This window comes from Lactuca serriola, chromosome 4 (assembly GCF_051521515.1).
Source record: "Lactuca serriola cultivar US96UC23 chromosome 4, Lser_US96UC23_V15, whole genome shotgun sequence".
Taxonomy (NCBI): domain Eukaryota; kingdom Viridiplantae; phylum Streptophyta; class Magnoliopsida; order Asterales; family Asteraceae; genus Lactuca; species Lactuca serriola.
This window is the reverse complement of record NC_136411.1, coordinates 259,862,631-259,887,675: the sequence shown is the minus strand read 5'-3', so window position 1 is coordinate 259,887,675 and position 25,045 is coordinate 259,862,631. Positions and strand designations below refer to the sequence as shown.

Here is a 25,045-nt window from a genome sequence, read left to right as displayed (position 1 = left end):
ACTCACATGGAATAACAACGATATATTTAGTTTACGGGGAAACACTCATTCAAACGGTTTTATATATATCAAAAATGCATATTACTATTTTAAGTTTGAAAAATACTTGTACATTTCGGTCTTAGGGCATTTAAGACCACAACTCATTTTTAAAGAAAATATTGGATTTTCTCGAACGAACACTATCGTTTTACAAGGAAAAACTTACAGTTCTTCATACATACTCTTATGAACTCACCAACTTAATTGTTGACACTTTTTCAAACCACTTGTATTTCCAGGAAAACAATAAAACATGTAACTACAAGCTTTTGAGGATGAGACGCTAAGGCGTTAAACAAATCTTTTATCATCATATTGTAATTGATTTTGAAACATGTAACTCTTACAACAATGTAACTTTTTCAACTATATTTATGATGATTGTGTTTGTTTTGGTCACTATTATGCATTATGTTATGATATAATATAAGAAAGTCATCCACCCCCGAACGTTTCTGCCATCCAAGTTTGGGGGTGTGACAAAACCGTCCAACCCATCAAAATGTTTATTTCATGGGTTGGGTTGGATTACCTATATTCGTTCGCGGGTCAATGCAACAACCCATATATATATATATATATATATATATATATATATATATATATATATATAAATGAAATCTTACTTCCTTCTATAATATTTCGTATCATCGTATTCATTCGTCTTCCGTATTCGTATAATTGTGTGGCTAGCTTTTTTTGTGGTGCCCTAATAAAAAAATAAAACAAATATACTCACGAGTCACAAACGAAGAACGCATCCACCAGACCATCATTGGCCTACGGTCGGTCCTCACGTCCTCATCCTGTCACCCGCTCCTCGTCGATTCACCGGTCGCCTACTATCCCACTTGTCGTCGAATGGTTAATGACTTTAATCACTTTATGACTTTATATTGAAAAACCTTGTTTTTTGAAAATGTGTTGCTTATTTATTAAATGGGTTATGCGGACTGGATTTCACACACTAACTTATGAACTTGCGAACCCATATACTTAAACGAGTTATATGGGTTGGGTTGGGTTGGCCCACGTAAGATATAATGAGAAAATCTAATGAAATCATTCATAAGTATTGAATAAATACAAAAACAAAAAAATGATTTATTTTGCAACAAAATAATACTAGGTGTAACACCCGTGTATTACATGGGTTTATTAAAAATAAAAATTTAATATTAATATATAAACATTAAATATTTAATAAAATAATATTTTTCAATAACAAAATGTAATCTTTTGAAGCATTTATTATAGAAATCTAATCTTTTGGAGAATTTATGAGAATTTATTATCAAATTAATAAAATGATAACCTTACATATATATAACCCATTAGAATTTTTTGGAAATTTATTTTAAGAAAATTGAAATCCCCAAAAAAAATGACAAGTGGAAAATCACAATTTTAAAAATCCTATAAAATGACATTTGTCAAAATGAAAGAGAAGATGACAAGTGGCAAAAGTATTTTCATTTATTAGGTAGGATTAACGATCAAATGTATACAAAAATATTAAGGACTAAATGCGTACAAAGTCAGAAATATATTACCATATTAAGTTACTAGGTGTGTGACCCGTGTATTACACGGGTTTATTAAAATGTCCAAAAGTAAAACGTGTGAGCAAAAAAAAAAAGACTATTCATGCAAGTTTTGATAACCACAAGAATCATGTTCATAATAAAATAAGTAACAACTGAGTTTATGACCTTTGGTAAATTACATAGACCATTTATGTAATTTAATCTTAAATAATATATACTAATAAAATTAATTAATATGAATTCACAAATGGAATGTATTATCTACATTAATATAGTTATATATTAATAGAAAGAAGAATTTACAAATAGAAAGTTATTATGTACATTAATTAATATATTAATAAAATTAACTAATATGAGATGACATTTAATAGGTGGTATTTGACTAAAAATGAAAAATTCTATAAAAATGACAAGTGGATATTAAATAATTCAAAAAATCTAGAAAATGACAAGTGTCAAAATAAATAAGAAGAAGGCATGTGGCAAAATCATTCTTATTTATTAGGGTAGATTTTTACCGGTTAATCTGGAGTACCCGGTCATAAGGACTGAATGTGTACAGTTTAACAAGTTGATGTGGTAAATATGAACGAAAAAACTCAGTAAACAAATATATATATACAAATATAAAAATATATTACCCTTTTAAGAAAAAATGGAAAAAATAAAAAATGCCAAGTGAAAAATACAAAATTCAGAATATTTAAGAACATTATATATTGTAATACATGAAAAACATGACAATGACACAAATTATTTTAACTTATTAGGTTAGAATAGATGCTTAACATGGGTTAATATGTATGTCCTATTTAGATCAAAATTCCAAATATATCAAAAAAAAAAAATGATAACAGACTCGATACACTTCATAGGGAGAGTAGAACTGTAAGTCCGGCAAAAAAAAAAAAAAAAAAAAAAAAGGTGAGCCGTTGGCTTATTTTTGTAGCTGTTTGATTTTGGTCATCCTGCTTCCTCGCCGCCGCACCTAACGACTTTATGTCACCTTTGTAACTCTTGATTTTGGTCATCATGCTGTGCTCCGGCTTGAAAACCACTGATACCTCTCACGAGTCACGACAATGTGCTCTCGCTTTCTCTGAGAATTATCGGCCTCCGCCTCTCCTCTAACCTCCGCCGTCGTCGAGTCTCAAGCAAAAAAACCCTAAACTTTCTATTTCGCTGTTCGTCTCCAGATGTGGGAATGTCCTGCGTTTTCGAAATCGATAGCGGTACAGTCTGATTCGTTACCATTACATCGGGGGACCCTTTCCGTCTATGGTGATCACGGCGGAAGGAATTGGTACGAAAATGAGTTTTGTTGAAACGCAGGTAAGGTTTAAGGTTTTTCGTTCTGTTTCTTACTTTCTTGCTTGATGTGATTGATTAATTCAATAATTCTTACGATATGAAGAAAATCAAGAAATTGGCTAATTGCAGGCAGGATTTTTCTTTCCCGATGAAGCAAAAGTTGAGGAACTTATGAATTTACTGAAGGAAAAGCAAATCGGTGTTGTTGGTGTTCTTACTTCTGCACAAAATCATTGGGTTTACTTCATGACCAACCAGGTTTTACGGAGATATACAAAATCAACCTTTACGTATCTTCTTCATCTAATATTTTTAAGTAAATAGTGACTTTACATGAGAATTATTGAATGTTGGTGTGTACAGAAACCCATCATCGGTTTGTTTGCCAATTCATTTAGAATTTGGGCTTCAGCCAAAGTAATCCGTCTAAAGATCCGTATTCAATTTCAGTTTAGGTTTATTAGAGTTGAGTTTGATGATGAATATGGAACTTCCGCTGAGAAACATGGGAATGTAAGTACCTTTCTTTTATCTCGGTTCTAATTTGTTGAAATATAAAGTATGTGTGGATTTGTGTAGGTAAATTATGTGAATGTGTATAAAAGTTTGTTAATTTTAGAAGAATCGTGTTATGATTTGCTTCTTCTTCCCTAAAATTTGGGATCAGTTTTGTGAAATTCTTCCTCAATTGATATTGGAGTCGGTTTTGCAGGTTAGGCAAGTTTTAGAGCTTGCATACATCCTGCTTAATTCTTAATTCATGATTTTTGATGCACGAAAATGTTAATTTAATTTTAATGACTTATAAACAGGTTTTCTTCATATCCCCTAGTTTAGACTTACTGTAAATATAAAACGCAACACATAAATAAAAATTCTAAAAACAATGCTACATACACTCAAACTCGATGTGTAACTGTCTAACAATATTTGGCCCATATTTACGGGTCAATATCAACCACAGGTTTTTAGGCTGAATTTGACCGAAAATCATTGAAACCTAAACAACTAGAATTAACCTCTTCAAATTGATCTGTTCAAACTTCATTTTCTAGTGATGCTTACTTTTTCTGAAACCCTTGATTTGGTCACATTTACCACAAATTTAATTTGTAACTATATTCCCAAATCTTAATTCCGCTTTTAAAAGTAGAAATCAGAATTATCCAACACACGAAAAGTTCTACTCTCTCTATACCTAAATGGCAATACATGCAATATCCCTATCCCGTGAAGCAATATAGACCATGGCGGAGTCCCACCCTCGGAAGCTTCCACAGGAGATACTTTTATTCCAGATACTACCAAGGATGCCGGTGGAAGCTCTACCCAGTTTAATGTGTGTTTGCAAGAAATGGTATTTGTTCCTAAAATCAGGTGCTTTTGCCAGCGCATTAATCGATGATCATGTAAATCACCACAAACACCTCGTATTACCTACCACCGATGGATATACATTCTGTAGCATAGACTGCGAAGCACCTAAAGATGGTTTAACCATGGGCCGTTTTCCATTTCTTTTACCAATTAATATGAGGCACATGATAAACATATCGATTTTAACATCTGTGCATGGACTGTTATGCATAGGTACAATCAAGCACGAAAATCCTGACATATATTCTCATCTAACTTTATGGAATCCTTTCACAAATGACGATAAGCGTCTGTCTAAAATGAGTTGTGATACACAAGGTATATTTGGGTTGTATTATATCTCTAGTGATGACGACTACAGGCTTTTACATGTAACCCATCATCCCAATATTTATATATACTCGTTAAAATCAGACTCATGGAGAAATGTTGAGTCCACTGAGGACTTCAAACAAAGTGCTTCCGACTGGACTGAACCTGGAAATTACTGGACTAAACCTGGAGATTACTGGGAGCACCCAAGTCATTTTTTTTTTTTTAATGAAAAACTCTATTTCTTAAAACAAGTGGAAACAGAACCAGAAAGCTTTATTCGGTCTTATTCAGTTATGAGATTCGACACAAAGACTGAAAAGTTCACAGAGATAGCAATGCCCTCTTTCGGAAATCAAATGACCAACTGTTTGGGTTTCATGGTTCTAAAAGGATGCGTCCACTTCTGTGTCGCCATTCTCATTGAGGAAGAAAGTTATATGTCAAGCGAATATTGTAATGAAATGATCGAGTTGTGGAAGATGGATGGAGATGGAGATTGGACGAAGGTGTTAACTTATGGCCCAATCTCGTTTTTTCCATGGAGTAAATCGCTAATACACTTGATGAGAAACGGAAATTTGCTCATTCATGCTGGAAGCAATGTTTACGAATTAGATATGAAGAAGAACACCAAAGAAATAGTGTTTACGTGTGAAGATATGGATTCCAAAATCTCTCCAATAGGGAAATACATCGAGTCTACAGTGTCACTCAACAATGACGTAGTACGAACTAAACTAACATCTCCATATGTTTGGATTCTACTACATGTCGCTGAATAGTTTAATATAGTTTTCACAGGAATTATTTTATGCTCGTATGTGAAAAAGTTAACTTTTAGTTTGGGTTTGCTCTACAGGTATCCAAATGGTTTTTTACAATAAATGGGTTAGAGTGGTGTAGTGTTAGATCGTGGAAGGAGTATGTAAGTTATATTTCTCATCTTTTTTTCTTTTTGAAATATTTACTCTCTTAACATCTACTACAATAATAATAATGTTGTTAATTGTAGGAGGCATATGAGAGATCTATGATTGAGAAGTATGGGGAGGACATCATTCAGCATACAGGGGATAATGTGGAGTTGTGGAAACAAAGTCAGGTAGGGAAAAGGAAGAGTCATGTTTTTGGAATAGGATACTCAGATCTTAAATATGTAGCGACAGGGAGACCTTCTTATGGGTGTGCCATGTCATCCTTTGACTACACGCAGTTGCAGCAGCAGGTAAACTTTTCTTAAAAACGAATTGTGTGTTTATGAAGAAATATATGTCGCTTTTATGGATAGAAAAGAAAGTATATTACTATTATAGAAAAAAAGTAGGTTGCTATATATTATGGATATAAATGTAAGTAAGTCTATATTGTTCAAAAGTAGATAGTCTGTGTTTCTATTATGGAAAAAAAAAAATCGCAATGATGCATTAAAAACAGTGTGTTGCTGGTATGGATAAAAAGGCAAAGTGCATTTTTACTCTAAATTTTTAAAAAGAATCTTGCAATTATAGGTAAAAAAATGTAAGTATATTGCTGATGTTAGAAAACTAAAGTACCTTGCTTATGGATAAAAAAATCTAAGTAGAAATTTTATTTTGGTATAAAGAACATGTTATGCTGTTTATCATGGTTAAAATTAATAGTATGATGTTATTATGTAAAAAAGAAATTAAGTTTTCTAATTATTTTTATTTTATAAAAAAGTGTAGTCATTAAGGTAAAACTTAAAGGTATATTAAGTAGGTTACCATTATAGATAAGACCAACAATATGCTAAAGTTTAGTATGTTGCGAATATAGACAAAAACGTACATTCCCTATAGCAATAAAAAGTAAAGTATACTGGATCGGAACTGAAATAACCGAAAATCATAAATTTTGGATTGGGAGAATTGATAACATGACCGAATCAGACCGAAACGAAAAGAATAAAAAGTAAAAATGATGGATTAGGAGAACAGATAACCGGGCCAAAATACCCATATTCAGTTCCAAGAGGTTCTAGTTCCTGTTGGGTTTTTTTATCAAATGCTTATCCATAAAGTAGGTTCCTATTATTTGCTAAAATAATGTATGTTACTATAATGGATAAAAATGTTAATCTATATATAATTGTTTTACTATTCATAAATTATTTACTCACTAGTTATATATGATTGTTTTAATATTTTTTAGGTACAAGAGTTGCAAATACAAATAGAAATGGAACGAAAAGCACGAGAAAAATTACAAGCACAGATATTGGAACTTACGAGACGATTTAATAACCACCCTGGAAATCCACCAAACCCATCCTAGTTCATCATCCATCTTGGAAGGAAATGTGGCTAATCCTAGTCTCCAATTCGTCTCTTCTTGATCTCAAATTTTAGGGAATTACTCTCTGTATCCTTCTTAACACTCTCTCTTCCATTTTTGGTGAAACAAAAAATACAAGGTCATGTACTATGTTCCGTTACTAAGTTACACTATGGAATCAAGTTTCTTAAAAAGAGAATAATGGCTTATATCATGGAACATCGATTCTCGGATTTAAAGATAAGGTATGAATTTATAAATGTTTTTACACTTATTTGGATTGGGCTAAATTGAAAATGGTAGGAATGATAATGGAAATGATTGTAATGGGCTGAAAGAAAGGGGTGTATGTAGATGTTAATCACAATACGGCAGCTAAGGATTTTAGGTTTTGCAGTCATAAAGAAATGAAAATCAATAAGAAAACTTCATAAATGATCATGTGGTTTCACAAAATATCAAGTTTTGTCCCTAATTTTAAAAAATCTCACGGATGGTCCCCATGGTCTCAAAACTTTTAATAAAAGGTTCTTATTGCTAATTCCGTCAAGTGTATGTAATTCCATCCATCAGAATCAATTAGTTAGACACCATTATGTGAAGTGGAAGAATCATAATATGATGTTAGTCATCTTCAATATCAAAGGATATAATATTCTCCAAGTGTTCTTTAGTTTATTTAGGGTTCTTGATGATTATGTCAAAATTGATCTTGGATTATGCCTATTTATATAACATTGTGGTATCAGAGCATGGTTTAGTTTTAGATTATCAAGCCATTATTTCAGATTTGAAGTGTTCTTTGATAATAGTCGCATGCCCTAATAGAAGTAACGATCCCATGTTCTCTTGAAATTGGAATTTTGAAACCTGTATCCATTTTAGTGTTTGAACTCTAACGATTGTGAGTTGATTTCAAAACTAGAGATCAAACACATTGGGTAATGATTAATGCCTCCTCTAAAAACCACATGAATGATGCCTGCAATCTTAAGAATTTCCTATAAAAATTCATTTTTTAGTTGCATGATTTGTAGCGCTTATAAGTGCCTAACTCAAATCAACCAAAAACCAAATTATTTTGGGTAGGCAATTTCCAGTAAGAGCCATGTTTTATACGTTCTCCCTAATTTTTAATTTTGTTTGTCTTATGATAAGAAACAATTATGTTCGTAAGTGTTAGAAATTTGGGTGTAGAAAGGCTTGGAAATTCTGAGAATTGTGATTATCACTTTCAAATCGAAGTATTTGGTAGTACTCCCAAATCCTCAATTGGATAAGACTCAGAGAGACAAGAACCGAGAATGTTTGATGATATTTTCATATATACCAGAAAATGAGACCAAAACCAACTTTAATATCTTTGTCTGAAAACTGTCATATGACAGTTTTAAACTGTCATAAAACCATAAAAACTGTCATAAAAACAGATATATGGATAAGGGTCAAACCAATGGTCAATTATCTGAAAAATCAATTTTCTGATGCATTTTTAATATAGTAACATACCCAGCCAGGGGCTCTGCCCCTTGGACCCCGCCAGGGGCTGCCGCCCCTTGCACCCCGCTCCCAGGGGCGCTGCCCCCGGACTCCCGTTCGTTCAGGGGCTTCGCCCCTAAATGACAGTGTACTTTGAAACTTGATCAAACTTAAACAAGTGTGTACTCCACACCTTCCGTACTTGTTTAATATTTATCAAGATCATTTTTGGTCAACACAAAGTAATCTCATTACACTTAAATAACATTGATGATCAAAAATCACCAACAAACCTCCCCCATTTAAGTGTAATCTTGATTAACTTAAAATGAAACATAACAACAACAAATTGATGCATAAATGAAATGTCGTGACGATTGAATTTCACATTAGTATATTATTCATTCCAAATATACGAATATTAGGGTGTCACTACGGATTGAACCCTTTCTATTCATAGTGAATACATGAAGATAATACACACAACAATTTACATTCTCATAAGTTCTAACTTGACACTATATTTTACTAGCTTGTGTCCCATCCTTCAATAAGTATATCAAAGTCAAGTCCCAACTTCTTGAAGCAGCTAAACTTCATACTTATATAGGTAGTTCTTTTGTTCTTGCACCTGCAAATGCAATTTTTCAAAGAACTATTAAGAAATAAAATTTCAACCTTCTTAACTTGCAGTACTGAACACATACCTTGGGATGATGATAAAATGTGTTCCAATCTTCAAATATCAAGCTTTCCACATTGAATTCAGCATCTAATATTACATTAGATGGGAATTGGGCATCTCAATATAAAAGATTTTATGTGGACTTCAAACCCATCCCTACAACCGCCTTGTGCACAAGATTTCTATCTAACCCTTTGGTTAGATGATCGGCCAAATTCAATTGAGTTCTTACAAACTCCACAGATATCACACCAGTCATGATGAGCTCACGAATCATGCTATGTCTAACACCTAAATGTCTAGAATTTCCATTGTATACTTGAGTATAAGTGTTTCCTGTTTTTTTTTTCTTCTGCACAACATAATTAGTGCCCTACGAAATGTCATGGAGATACTCTTCCACCGAATTGGGTATATTAAAATCTAACTATAAATTAGGATTAGTGTTTGATGGAATTTCATTCTTAATGCTCATCCTCCAAATTATTCAATTTGGTTTGTTATGATTTCTATGTTACAACTTAAAATTCATGTTGAAATTGGTGGCGTAAGTGGTTTCAAATCTTTGCAGTGTTGAGGCCTAAGACTAAGAGTCATTGTCAGCATAATATGTTGAATAAAATGCCGTTAACAATGAATAAAAGAAAAAGAGAAAAGAATGAAATACTATTAAATTTATTATGATTACTTATTAAAAGGAAAATTTGCAAATCCATTTTGGCGTTTGTTTTTTAAAGAAAGTGATTTAATAGTCACAGATGAATTATAGTTTTTAGATTCATTTGATGAATGATCTACTGCTTCAACTCATATAAACTATCATGTTTAATGCCTACAACTTTTGAAATTTCAAACTGAAATTCATATGTCCATTACTTCATTTGTAATGTTTCATTGATGCTTTATTAAAATTAAACCAAATGCCAAATAGCTATGATTTTGGAGCAAAGTCTAGTACGTTTTGTGAAGGATACCCCTCATGAACAAAATCTCTTATGAAAAATCATTTTAAATGGTATATGTTGTGGATAAGTAATGGGATCATATAGCTATTTGCCAATATAATAAAATTTAGATATTTTAGTTGGTATCTAATTGCATATTTCCTACCATCATGAAGTTGTGCTTTATCTATTCCAAATTCAAAATAATTCGTTATTTATCAAGAGAAAACTTTATGTTACTAATAATCCTAAAGTATTGTCCTTAAGCATGAACTTAAGACCACTTAATGATGCAGTTTAAATTTATTATCATATTATGCTTAATAGGTAACCACATGATTTTGTTTGTGACTTAATTTGTATGTGGACGAGTGGTATCTTTAATGTCAAGCTTAAGTCACTGGACCAAAGAAAGGTTACATAAGTTTTGACATTAGAGTTTATTAAACACCACATTATGCAACTGTATGAGTTGTTATTCAAGCAACCCAAAGGCTAATTGAATAATAAGTTATGCAGTGAAATTTCAAGCATAAAATGCATGAATGTTGTATTTTTGCGCAAAGGTGATTACAATATTTGTGTAGCATAGCATGATTTTGGTATGCCATTATTTCCAGTTGTTGGTCTAGCCAAAACAAAACTGATAATTGGTAGGGTGTCTATAAAACCTATTATTTTGGTGTTAATAATAAATATACTGGTATGTTTTATCATGCGGTCCCATGAAATGACTTTACTAAAAAAAGGCGCAACTTAAAAAAAAAGTGATGAGGATATTTCTAATAACGTCCAAAATATGGGTACCGTAAACCTTGTTGCAAATATTGTCATTACAAGGCCGTACCTAATGGAATTTTTGGCTTACAAGGAAAGATGGATTATATGCATTTATGATTTATACGTTTAATTGTACGTATGTTTTTTTTTCACTATAGGGATTTCATACAATCTGTAAGTTGGATTGAACTTAATGAACAATTAATGTTGGGAATAATGAAGACTTGAACATAGAAACACTTGGCAATGCAAGTTATTTTTCATGTTGTTTTTCTGGAAGTGGTTATCGTTAATGTCTTAAAAACACTCTTTATGTATCGAGTATAACTTGAAACTAATTATTTGTATCTAATTTGGAACCTTCAATATCGTTTAATATTGAAGAGAACTTAAATTGAGAAGTTTGAGACTTTATCCACGTTGTGACATTAAGGCTTAGGCCACAAATCACAATATAGGATGATACGTGTCGTAAAATGTTCTATTGTAACTTGACTTCTCATGATTCAATAAATGCATCACTTGCATCCAAAGGAATAAATAAGGATCTACAAGATGCTCAATTTACAAAAGCTTATTAATATTGGCCTATGTAGATCTTGACAAAGGTATGTGGTCAAAAATCACATATAACTTTTATTGATTATTATTCTTGATGCATGTATCCGTACTTGATGAATGGAAAATCTAAATCTCTTAAAATATTTAAAATGCTTGACGCCAAAGTTGAAAATCAACTTGTCCATAAATTATAAACATTAAGATTAGATATAAGTGTCATATATTATGGTAGGCATACAGAACTTAGAAACGGACCCCGATCTTTCTTTGAATTTTGCAAAGATCATGGGCTAATTAACCAATACCCCATGTCGTGTACTCCTCATTAAAAATGTTGTTGAGAAGAGTATTAGAAACCTAATGGACATGGTGAAAAGTATGCTTGCAAACACCAAGTTATCCTAATTTTGGACCTAGGCATTAAAAAACTACAATCCACATCTTAAACAAAGTTAATTTACAGTCTGTTATTAAAATTCCTTTTGAGTTTTGCCAAGAAGAATACAAGCTTTAGGCATTTAAGGGTGTGGATGTACGGCCGAAACAAAAATCTACAATCCTGAATCACATAAACATGAAAACTGTAAGTTGTTTCTTCATCAGCTATCCTAAAAGCGTTAAAGGTTACCGTCTCTTTGTTTTGTCACACAGTACTATACAGAAATGAAGCATGTATGATTTTTTATGAATGCCAAAATTAGTGGGAGTGGTTTATTGAGGGATTTTGACCTTCAGGAACCTTCAGTTATAATTCAAGTGCCCATTACTATTAGCACTTCATTAGGAGATTCTAGTTTTGCCCCATAAAAAGCCTTTTCAAATACATGGGTAAATGAATCATCATAAAAGATCTCACTCAAGATGTTGGCATTAAAACCCATGAAATTGCACATACGACCTCTTTTACGATGTAAGCGGCTCACAAACTTTGACGTTTACATGAGACCGATCTTGACAAATGGAAGGAAATAACCCTGTCATGGAGAGTGATGCTATAACTTGTGATCAATCAACTAAGCGTAATAAATCTTTGATTGAAGACCTTAATTTAATGTAAACGAATAATGTGTGGGAACATGCCAAATTACCAAAGGGTTTTCAAACCCATAAGATGCAAGTAGGTCTTTAAGACCAAATTGGACCCCAATGATGAACATTGAATGTCATAAAGTTCGTTTGGTCACTAAAAGGTATTCACAAAATAGGGTATTTATTACCAAGAAACATTCTCAAATTTTCTTGAATTGACTTCCTTAGGATCATAATGGCTCTAGTATTTCATTTGGATTTAGAGATACATCCAATAGATGTCAAACAATTTTCTTAAGTAAGAGTTACATAATGATGTTTACATAACCCACACAAATAATTACATTTATAAGGTTTAAGAACATCTTATGTGTAAAATCAAGGAACCAATATACATGCAAAATCAAGCTTCATGTCGATTGTATCTAATGTTCAATAAAGTGATGAACAATAATGACTTCATTAAGGACCATATGGATCAGTGTATATACCTCAACATCAATGGGAGGGACTTTATCATACTCATACTATATTGAGATGACATTATCTTGCCGGGTAATAACAATGATATGTTGCACAAATCGAAACAGTTATTGTCACATCACCTCGATATGAAGGATCTCGATGAAGCGTAATATGCAAAAGGCATATAAATACATTGAGGAATCCAAAGGGCGTTAGACATGTCCCTAAATACATGTATTGAGTGTGTAGTAAATCGATATAAAATGCAACAATACTTCCTTTAAGTTCCTTCCACAGTTAAGGTACATATCTTCGGTGGCATGCTTAGCCATTATCATTAAATCATTGTCTAAATCACTAGGAAGCTTCCAATAAAGGTTTATAATATTTTCATGGGACTAATAATGGAAAACTTGTTTAGTGAAATAAGTAAAAACATATAAGTGATGTTTCTTGGCTATGTCTTTACAAAATGCAAAGATAAGTAGTTATTAGTAGGATACATCGGTATGCTATTAGTCGGCCAATATTATGGGAGAGTCGTAAATAAACATTGACGACTATATCAACTATTATCGAGAAATTTGTTTTTCATAGAAACATTCCATGAAAATTTGTTGATGAATTAAATCACATGACTCATGATCACAAACTCCATTTACATGCCATTAAAAGAAAACCTTTTACTATAATATTGCCTCTATAAGTTTTCTGGTCATTAGCAATAATTATAGTGGAATGAGGCTTTACCTCGATACAAAATATTTGTTCGTTTAAGAGCAAGTGGGGGAAATAATATTTGTATCGAACACATTGACACTAATAATACACTAGCGGATCCGATAATGAAAGGTCTACCACCCGATTATGTGAACATGTCGTCAATATGGGTTTAAAAATATGCCTAGTATTCTGTAATTCTAACATAGTGTTTCAATGAACCTTTTAATTTTTAATTATTCAAGTACTTGATTATTATTCCTCCATAATAATGCATGACCACTTAACTCTAAAGTCAGTTGGCTTAAATTTATCACACCCCAAAACCAAGCACGGCGGAAACGTTCTGGGGCGGAGGACGTCATGTACAGTATCACAACAATGAAAAGTAGCAAACAAGCAACAACATCATCCATTGCATTAATAATATAATTATTATACAAGTGTGTTCTATCAAATTATAATAGACACTAAAGCATCAATCAAAATGAAATATGAGTCTTGAACGAGCTCCATCTTCTCTAAACCTTGCATCGGTACCTGTCTATTGATGACCTGAGGATACAAGTAATTTTGAAAGCGAGTATCAGCTTTGAAGCTGGTGAGATCATAAGTATTTTAGTGTCTTAATTTGTATGTAAGAATTTGTATGTATATGAATTGTAAGTATTGAAAATGTATGTAAAACAATTGTAAACGTTTGAAAAACTCTAGAAATCCCTATGATTCCTACTATTATAACAGGGAGTCTTCTACCAAGACTTAACTGATCTATATGTAGCCTTCTACCAAGGCATCTAGTGTCTGTGTGTGTCTCTTGTAAGAGTGTGTATTTTCCCAAGTCTGACTATCATTAACCAAAAATATAGTTTCTACATTACCATGCGTCATGTGAATGTTCACGAAGTGAATGTAATAGGATAATGAAATAGTACTATGGTGTAGTGTCGAACTACAACCGTACTAATTACCTAAAGTTTAGGGTAATTCTTCTAAGTACTGTAGCATTTGTAATAAATAACTACATTGGTACTCAACTCCCTTATTTGAGGGATAAGGTATAATGTGATGGCTAGATCTCAAGCTAAAAGCTCCCCTGTCAAAGGGATTTTGGGACCTACCCACGACCCCTGCATGTATGCAAGCCGTGAGCATCCACATTACTATGATCATGTATACCTGATATAACTATCACAATTTCGTTGTGATTCATCGGTATAGTTAGATCTTGAACTGGTTCCATGCTATAGCACCTAGTGACGTCTGTCCTATGTATATGTAAGTGTACTCATGTAAGTGATCATGTAGTTGTACTCATGTAAGTGTGATCATGTAAACATATCTATTTAATAGTATAGTAATGTACTGTAATGTTCCACGTGTGCTCGCTGTAATGTGTGTTCTCTCTCTATCTAGCAAGTATTGACTCATGAATGAACAGAATCATTGTATGATATCGCGTTCTAGTATCTTCCTAAACTACCCATATGGTAGTTTACTAATAATCTAACTGGTACCTATGGACATGGATGTATACCCTTGCTACCCAAGGGCATTGGATGAACTGGAAGGACCTTTATGACTATATATGTACACATGATATATAACTAATATTTAAACGACCTTCGGACGGGTACCCGATATCCCACCAGACCACATCCAAATCGAGGAAAAGGAAATAGGGTGGATCGCCTGCCTAAGTCCTTTCAACATTTCTTATATAACTATACATATATAGGCATGCAATTTATAATATAAAAGCATAAAATAAGTTTCGTAAAACCTTTGAACATAATTATTATCTAAGGAAAGATCGACTTGATGTCAATCTATAAAACGGTTTGAAGGCATGGGTTTGATAAAACAGTTTAAGTATGAGGAAACATTTGTTTGAAACACAATTGTAAATGAGTTTGAATGGAAACATACAGAGTAAAATGTACAGTTTATTAAGGAGTTTTAAACATATAAAATGTTTATGAAAAACATTTGAAGGAAACTGTTTGGTAAAACGGTTAATGAGTAGCCAATCATTTGAATGCTGCTTATTAATCACAAGTGTTTGATATAATAACTAGCATGATTCTACTTGTATCCCCCCATAAAACATTTAAAAAAAAGTTAAAACATTGATTAAGGGGTATGAACTCACCTGTTGTGGGTGATACGGATGAACTAAAGAGGTAGGACTGCTAGGTGTCAAGTGGAAACTTTAGACACACACAATGGTCCTAATTACATATGAAGACATATGTATATAACAAATTAGTGATTATAACACTAATTAAACATGTATAAACATGCTAATGCGAGGAAAACACTTTGGTCAAGTGCTAGGAGGCTAATGGGTTGCAACAAAGGAGTGCAAGACCTCTTATGGGAGTTTATGGTCAAAAGACCATATGTGTTGGAGTTTACGGCCCATGGGAGTAAAATCCTGGCCGTAAACTCTCTATAGGGTCACTAAATGAAGCTTAACATTATTACAACTTAAGTGGTGAAGTGCTTCAAGGCTTAAACAAGTGTTTGGGCTTCCTTTTAACTCCTTTTAGTAGTTCACGGCCTTGGGACCAATCCCTTGGAGATTACGGCCGTAATCTGCCTTGGGAGGGTGTTTGTGGTGTTTTCAAGTCCCTAATTTATCTAAGAATGAATCAAGGAAATTGTCCAAGGCTTTAGGAGAGTTTATAGCACCATTTGACACTATTATTTGGAGTTCACGGCCCAAGAACATTCTTGGCCCAAGAACATCCTTGGCCGTGAACTCATTTCTAGCCTTTGTTTCTAATTGATCTTGTGGTCTGAACACGTAATGGTAGCTTCTAGTTTGAGTTCCATGGCTTTGAGGGACATTGGGCACTCTTTTGGCCCTTAAAAAGGAGTTTACTCTCCAAGTGTTCTTGGGTGGTAAACTCCCAAATCTTGGGGTTTTGATCCGATTTTGATGTTATAAAACACAATCTAAGCTATATAATATAACTAGATAGAAGTACTCACGATTTGGGATAAAAACCCGAAGATCCGTGAGAGAGAATTTGACTTTTCTCTAGTTGGAAATGTAACTAATGAATGAATATGGTTCAGATTTCTATATATAGTCCTGGGATTTTTGGCAGAAAATATTTTATTCTCGGAATCAACTCTAATATCCTAGAGTATTGGAATAAAAGTGTTGCACAAAACCCTAGTGCATCCACTCTCCTGATATCTCCTTAAGTGCTAATCCTGAAATACTCAAACTTATACCCAAAGTCTGGAATTTCACTGTAACTGTTCTATCTTCTATTAGCTTGATATGGTTTGTTTAGAATGGAAATTTCGGGTTGTCACGTCATCCCCCTGTTAAAGGGAATTTCATCCCGAAATTAGAATTTAGATAAGGAAGTAAGTATGAATGATCGAGTCGTGAGGAGGAAACTTCCTAATCGATTGGTTCTAGCGCTCCTAAGTGAAATCGGGTCCTCGGTTTGTATCCCAACGAACCTTCACTAACTGGCGACGACGTTGCTTCGTCTGCTTGACCTCTCGGTCGAGGGTCACTACGGTTCTAATACGAAGGTGAGGATCTCGACGAGTGGACTTACAAGAGTCCTAACGGAAAGGTATGGTTTCACGATTGAGACGCGAAGAGTAGAATGTACGTTACTGAGTTAGCAGAGTAGATCTAGTCTGCGAGATACAAGACCGATTCTGGTAAGAATCTCGGAGGTCCTATTTATCTTGGATTTAGCTTTCCAGGCTTTACGAAGCATATTAAGCCGTTCTCAGAGTGAGACTTCCTAAAGAATTTGGTCTCTCACTTGGAATTCGAAAGGTTCTTTCTCTTGCTAAACTTCCTAGTCAAGGGCCACCCCTTGCTGGGTCAAAGTCGAAAGGGTTTCTGTAATTTGCGAGGAGTTCTGAATGAACTATGACAGTAGGTCTGTAAGACCTAGAATTTGGCGAATGTCTGTCGGCGTCTCTGGTGTCGACAAATTCTCAACGGCTTTGACAAATTGTAAGAGTACTCAAAATTTCCCACATCACTAACAGTGTGTCATAGAAATTTGACTCTTCAATTTCAAAACTCGTGCCTAGAGAACTTCGCGAAAAGTACCTCTGAAGGTAATGTTTCCATGGGTTTCTTCTTACTACGAGGGTAGATAAGTAAGTCATTACATGGAGAAATGACGAACTGATCCATGTAAGAAAGACATACCCTACTCATTTAGCTTATGAAAACTATGGGCGTATTGGTCCTATTTGAAGGGTATCACTACGGACTCGAAGTGTCCACATCGAGTTCGGAAGATAGTCTTCCGGAGATCCTTCCCTAACACTCGAACTAGTGATATTCGGATCTTAGATCCATTTCTGAAAGTAATTATTTCCTTGCGTTTGCTCAACGATCTCATCTATGTGAGGCAGAGATAACGATTTCTAATGAAAAATCTTGACGGAGTCCTCGATATCCAAGGTACATACGATGCCATCCGTCGGTCTCTGGAAGAATAAGACCGGAGTTCTCCAGGCTGAGAACCCTAGTCTTCTAATTCTATTTCTGTGTAGTTCGTTAAGTTTTCCGGGCTGTTCTTGTATCTCCGTAGGTGTTCAGACTGTGGGGCGATCTATTTACGGGAGTCATACTGGGTTCTAAGTTCGTTCACATGACGATGCGATTACTCGTAGTCTTGGGTAGTTCTCCGTCCTGAAGTTCATTTTAGAATTCATTCATGGTTCAACGATCACCATCTCGTGTATACGAGTCGTATATAACTAAGATTGAAAAGATAGTCGAATAACTGATTCTTCTTTAAGCTCACATCCCATCTAAGAAAAAGAAGTTAAAGTGGAATCATCAATTCTAAATCTGTAGAACCTTGATTATATATTACCCTTATGTATACATTCCTCAATGATAGATCAACCGTATGAATCCTTGGATTGAACTTGACGTACTGCACGAGTGGTACTTCGGGGATTTCTTTGGAAAGAAAGGAACTATGAGGTACTCCATGCAAGAGTACTTCGGTGTTCTTATTTGACGGCTTCCCTAAAACGACGTTTACTGACAAAGAGATGTACGTATGAAACTGTTTTTGTGAGGATCAAATTCAATCGAGTCATATGATAATGTCGGAATCATACAGAAACTTAAAGACATTAGATTTGAACATAAGGCGTTTACAGACAAAACACAACCGTACAACCATGAACAGAGTTACAGTAATTTAGATTTACTACAAGACTATTGCTGCGAATAAGGTATACTATAAAAGACAAGTATACGCAGCACGAGCATCCCTATACAGACAGGATCTCGCAAAAGGTAAGACTCTAGTTGCACTAGATTGGGATGGTTTATAAGTCTGTTGCAACGAAACGCCTAAATTACATTGACTAGGGTTCCGGAGCAGGCTCTCCCGCAGCTGTGATCCTGAGAATTTTCCCATCTGCACCCGAGTTCTTCGCTATTGGGCAATCCTTCTTGAGGTGTCCAATTTCACTACACTGGTGACATATATGGACAACACCAACATTGGTGGTGGAAGTGAAGTGTCGAGTGGGAGTCATGGGGACGCGGGTTCTTTCCTTGATTTCCTTTTTCGGGCAATCTCTTTTATAGTGTCCAAACTCACCGCAATTATAGCAAACTAGGCTTGCGCCAGTGGTGGAGGTAGTTCTACAGAAACGAGCAATGTGCCCCATCTTGTTGCAATTATCGCATTGCCCGGCTCGGCAAATTCCCTGGTGGTGGTAGTTGCACCGGTCGCACTTCGAGAGTGTTCCTATATATGGTCTACTCGGTATGGGGATGGCAGGGGTTTCCACTTGCTGTTGTTGCATGGAAAGTTTTTGGAATTTCTTGCGTTCTTTCTGGGCTTGACGCCTTCGTTTCTTGTTCTCTGTCTTTCGGCTTTGCGAGCCTGTGACTGTTACTGTTTGGCGACTTCCTGGATGGATACCACGATTGGAAACTTCAATCCCATCATCAGCATTGATTGTGCTGATAGCGCTACGGTGCGCAAGGAAAGCTGTCACGGCAGCCATCACGCCAGTTGTAACTGTGGTTTGAAAGGTAGCGACGTCCATAGGAAAGGCAGAGGTTTCGTTGTTCGACTGATTGCTTCCGGATGACAACATGATTCTGTAACACGAAAGATAAGGATTTTGTGAGCGATTCTGGTTGACCCTATATGTACTTTGATTGTTCAAGAAGAGAGTAAGAGTATGTTCTCGAAAGTTTGACCTACATCCCTATGATGCAGTCCTAGTACGGAAGGGAATTGAGTTTGTAGAATGGTCTCAAGACGTTTGTCATTCAAGCCGAGGTATCGTTGGTTGGTGAATAACATGATCCAACCACTGAAAGAGACTTGGAAATGTCTCCAGAACTAAATTACTATAGTCCAATGACTTAACTAAAGCATGATTCGGATAGACTCCAATGAAAGTATGATAAGAGTACTTGAATGAAGAATGACTCAGAAGTTAGCCGGCTGTCAATATCTTTGATATTCACGACGTAAAGATTCGAAAAAATGACCTTGTAAAGGTCTTACATCATATCCAGAGAAGATAGTTCTTGACAGCATAAAGACCTAACCAAAAGTACTTACGGTACAAGATAATTTCATAGAAAATGCCACTTCGGGCATAGACAGAAAAACGATTACTTTCTAACAAGGAAAATGAAGTAAAGCATCTACTATTGGCGACGGTCATCCCTTTGGTGAACTCTCAGTTCAGCCAGTTGACGTTCCATATCAAGTAGGTGCCTTTCGTACACTCTTTGGCGTACGCGGAGTTCTATGACTTCGGCTCGTGATTCAGCCAGTGCTTGCAGCAGGGTTTCATGGTTTCTCTCTGATCTCTCGCGGGCATCTTCTAGACGAATGGTGCGGAGGGTATGCATTCTCGCATCAGCGACAACTTCATTGATCTGATGTAGGGATGTCCTGCCTTGAATCTCATTTCGGGCCACTCTGCGGACCAAGATTGACAAGACTCTTTCTGCTGAGCCCCCATAGCTTAGGTCATAAAAGCTTCGGTCACCATTAAATGACATGGGCTGATCTTGTTCTTGGCTCCATGTTTCCAAGCATTCCACCCATGGAGGCGTCAGGCCATGGAAAGCCGGACGAGGGTTAGGAATTGGAACGAGAGCTTCCTGGGGTAGGTTCTCAACCTCTGGTTCGGAGTTAGCATCGTCTGAAAGGTCTTCATCATGGTGATCATTCAAAGGGATAGGATGATCATTCTCTGGTTCTTCTTCAAACCATCCAGCAATGACCTCATTCGGAAGGTACTGGTTGCCGTGGGGATGGAGTCCAGCCATGTTATCTACGCGAGAATTGGGGTAAGAAAATAATTTTTAGACGATGTATCTAGATAATTATTTAGAAAATCTTCATTAGTTACATTGCTGTTTGTGAAGTGCATGCCAGTTATATGTAATCTAAACAGGATAGGCCTTCGAATAAGTGACCTTAACTCCAAATTCACACACATTAGGGGTAAAGTAAAATTTTCACAGATTCTAAGTCTATAACATCCTAATTACATATAGCCTTTGTGTATCCACTTAGCAACTATCAACTTAGTAATGAAGATCCCGTTTTAGTTCTCAAGTATAACGTACTTATAGTAACACCAAATACTCCTATAGTATTTTAAGTTTAATGTTATGTTCTACTGTTCTCATTGTGGTAGGGTTGGTAAAATTTTAGGCTTGTTGCACCCACATAACTACACTTAGGCACATGCTAGTCAACTCTCGGATAATATAGGTTATCAGGCTATATCTTCCCAGTTTTGACCATATGTCTCTAAGTCTACCTGTGTTGTCCAACAATCGTAATTCTTTTGTACTGTCCTAGTGACACTGATTTTAGTATGAATGCAGCACGTATACTTAATTACATATTTTATTATTTAAAGTATAAACTCTTGGTCAGAGTATTTTTAATCCCATTGTATTTATAGTTAGTATATCTTTTATGGGTTGATATACTTAATTCACTATAAACAATGCTCTAATACCAATCTGTCACACCCCAAAACCAAGAACGGCGGAAACGTTCTAGGGCGGAGGACGTCATGTACAGTATCACAACAATGAAAAGTAGTAAACAAGCAACAACATCATCCATTGCATTAATAATATAATTATTATACAAGTGTGTTCTGTCAAATTATAATAGACACTAAAGCATAAATCAAAATGAAAGATGAGTCTTGAATGAGTTCCATCTTCTCTAAACCTTGCATCGGTACTTGTCTATTGATGACATCAGGATACAAGTAATTTGGAAAGCGAGTATCAGCTTTGAAGCTGGTGAGATCATAAGTATTTTAGTGTCTTAATTTGTATGTAAGAATTTTTATGTATATGAATTGTAAGTATTGAAAATGTACGTAAAACAACTGTAAACGTTTGAAAAACTCTAGAAATCCCTATGATTCCTACTATTATAACAGGGAGTCTTCTACCAAGACTTAACTGATCTATATGTAGCCTTCTACCATGGCATCTAGTGTCTGTGTGTGTCTCTTGTAAGAGTGTGTATTTTCCCAAGTCTGACTATCATTAACCAAAAATATAGTTTCTACATTACCATGCGTCGTGTGAATGTTCACGAAGTGAATGTAATAGGATAATGAAATAGTACTATGGTGTAGTGTCAAACTACAACCGTACTAATTACCTTAAGTCTAGGGTAATTCTTCTAAGTACTGTAGCATTTGTAATAAATAACTACATCGGTACTCAAATGCCTTATTTGAGGGATAAGGTATAATGTGATGGCTAGATCCCAGGCTAAACGCTCCCCTGTCAAAGGGATTTTGGGACCTACCCACGACCCCTGCATGTATGCAAGCCGTGAGCATCCACAATACTTTGATCATGTATACCTGATATAACTATCACAATTTCGTTGTGATTCATCGGTATAGCTAGATCCTAAACTGGTTCCATGCTATAGCACCTAGTGACGTCTGTCCTGTGTATATGTAAGTGTATTCATGTAAGTGATCATGTAGTTGTACTCATGTAAGTGTGATCATGTAAACATATCTATGTAATAGTATAGTAATGTACTGTAATGTTCCACGTGTGCTAGCTGTAATGTGTGTTCTCTCTCTATCTAGCAAGTATTGACTCATGAATGAACTGACTCATTGTATGATATCGCGTTCTAGTAATAGTTCTAGTATCTTCCTAAACTACCCATATGGTAGTTTACTAATAATCTAACTGGTACCTATGGACATGGATGTATACCCTTGCTACCCAAGGGCATTGGATGAACTGGAAGGACCTTTATGACTATATATGTACACATGATATATAACTAATATTTAAACGACCTTCGGACGGGTACCCGATATCCCACCAGACCACATCCAAATCGAGGAAAAGGAAATAGGGTGGATCGCCTGCCTAAGTCCTTTCAACATTTCTTATATAACTATACATATATAGGCATGCAATTTATAATATAAAAGCATAAAATAAGTTTCGTAAAACCTTTGAACATAATTATTATCTAAGGAAAGATCGACTTGATGTCAATCTATAAAACGGTTTGAAGGCATGGGTTTGATAAAACAGTTTAAGTATGAGGAAACATTTGTTTGAAACACAATTGTAAATGAGTTTGAATGGAAACATACAGAGTAAAATGTACAGTTTAATAAGGAGTTTTAAACATATAAAATGTTTATGAAAAACATTTGAATGAAACTGTTTGGTAAAACGGCTAATGAGTAGCCAATCATTTGAATGCTGCTTATTAATCACAAGTGTTTGATATAATAACTAGCACGATTCTACTTGTATCCCCCCCCATAAAACAATTAAAAACAGTTAAAACATTGATTAAGGGGTATGAACTCACCTGTTGTGGGTGATACGGATGAACTGAAGAGGTAGGACTGCTAGGTGTCAAGTGGAAACTTTAGACACACACAATGGTCCTAATTACATATGAAGACACATGTATATAAAAAATTAGTGATTATAACACTAATTAAACATGTATAAACATCCTAATGCGAGGAAAACACTTTGGTCAAGTGCTAGGAGGCTAATGGGTTGCAACAAAGGAGTGCAAGACCTCTTATGGGAGTTTATGGTCAAACGACCATATGTGTTGGAGTTTACGGCCCGGGGGAGTAAACTCCTGGCCGTAAACTCTCCATAGGGTCACTAAATGAAGCTTAACATTATTACAACTTAAGTGGTGAAGTGGTTCAAGGCTTAAACAAGTGTTTGGGCTTCCTTTTAACTCCTTTTAGGAGTTCACGGCCTTAGGACCAATCCATTGGAGATTACGGCCGGAATCTCCCTTGGGAGGGTGTTTGTGGTGTTTTCAAGTCCCTAATTTATCTAAGAATGAATCAAGGAAATTGTCCAATGCTTTAGGAGAGTTTATAGAACCATTTGGCACTATTATTTGGAGTTCGCGGCCCTGGAACTTCTTGTGCCGTGAACACCTTTTTGTTGGTATTCTAAAGGTGTTTGCTAGTCCTAAACACACTAGGGTATTTGTCTAAATAAGTCTCTTGGCTTAAGGAAGGTTTTTAGGGCATTTTGACACTTAAAAATGGAGTTCACGGCCCAAGAACATCCTTGGCCGTGAACTCACTTCTAGCCTTTGTTTCTAATTGATCTTGTGGTCTGAACATGTAATGGTAGCTTCTAGTTTGAGTTCCATGGCTTTAAGGGATATTGGGCACTCTTTTGGCCCTTAAAAAGGAGTTTACTCTCCAAGTGTTCTTGGGCGGTAAACTCCCAAATCTTGGGGTTTTGATCCGATTTTGATGTTATAAAACACAATCTAAGCTATATAATATAACTAGATAGAAGTACTCACGATTTGGGATAAAAACCCGAAGATCCGTGAGAGAGAATTTGACTTTTCTCTAGTTGGAAATGTAACTAATGAATGAATATGGTTCAAATTTCTGTATATAGTCTTGGGATTTTTGGCAGAAAATATTTTATTCCCGGAATCAACTCTAATATCCTAGAGTATTGGAATAACAGTGTTGCACAAAACCCTAGTGCATCCACTCTCCTGATATCTCCTTAAGTGCTAATCCTGAAATACTCAAACTTATACCCAAAGTCTGGAATTTCACTGTAACTATTCTAACTTCTATTGGCTTGATATGGTTTGTTCAGAATGGAAATTTCGGGTTGTCACAAAATTAATCTTAAGTTTCATATGAAGTACCATAGTATGATTGGTAGGGGTCCCGTATATAAAATGGATTCGTAAGGCTGTACTTTTCTACTTGTGATATTAATATGAAACATGATGAAATTATCTTGGCCAAATAATGAAACATGTATACAAATAGTCATTCGGTCAAGTGGGAGAATGTTGGAAAATAACACATTAGTATGGCCTTAGGAATATTTTGTAATATCCATTACATGTTAGGTACATTTATATCGTGTACTATAATGCTTGCCATAATGACATATCAGGTCCCTAGGATGA

The 25,045-nt window shown here is 35.1% G+C and overlaps 1 protein-coding gene across 4 annotated transcripts; it reads left to right on the top strand.

Annotated features, from left to right (window-relative positions):
* Positions 1 to 2,491: 2,491 nt before the first annotated feature.
* LOC145096968 (uncharacterized) lies at positions 2,492 to 7,092 on the top strand. 4 transcript variants are annotated; one of them, XM_079034360.1, is made up of 6 exons: positions 2,492 to 2,924; positions 3,033 to 3,161; positions 3,267 to 3,416; positions 5,455 to 5,520; positions 5,608 to 5,820; positions 6,768 to 7,092. In XM_079034360.1, the coding sequence occupies exons 1-6, from the start codon at positions 2,871 to 2,873 to the stop codon at positions 6,888 to 6,890; spliced, it is 735 nt and encodes a 244-aa protein (XP_078890486.1). In that variant the 5' UTR covers positions 2,492 to 2,870; the 3' UTR covers positions 6,891 to 7,092. The 4 variants fall into 4 exon arrangements, 3 of the variants coding, with proteins under 3 accessions (XP_078890486.1, XP_078890485.1, XP_078890484.1); XM_079034359.1 differs by adding an exon at positions 4,695 to 5,320 and having other exon boundaries at positions 2,906 to 2,924; positions 3,033 to 4,598; XM_079034358.1 differs by having other exon boundaries at positions 2,906 to 2,924; positions 3,033 to 5,320.
* The last annotated feature ends 17,953 nt before the right edge of the window (positions 7,093 to 25,045 follow it).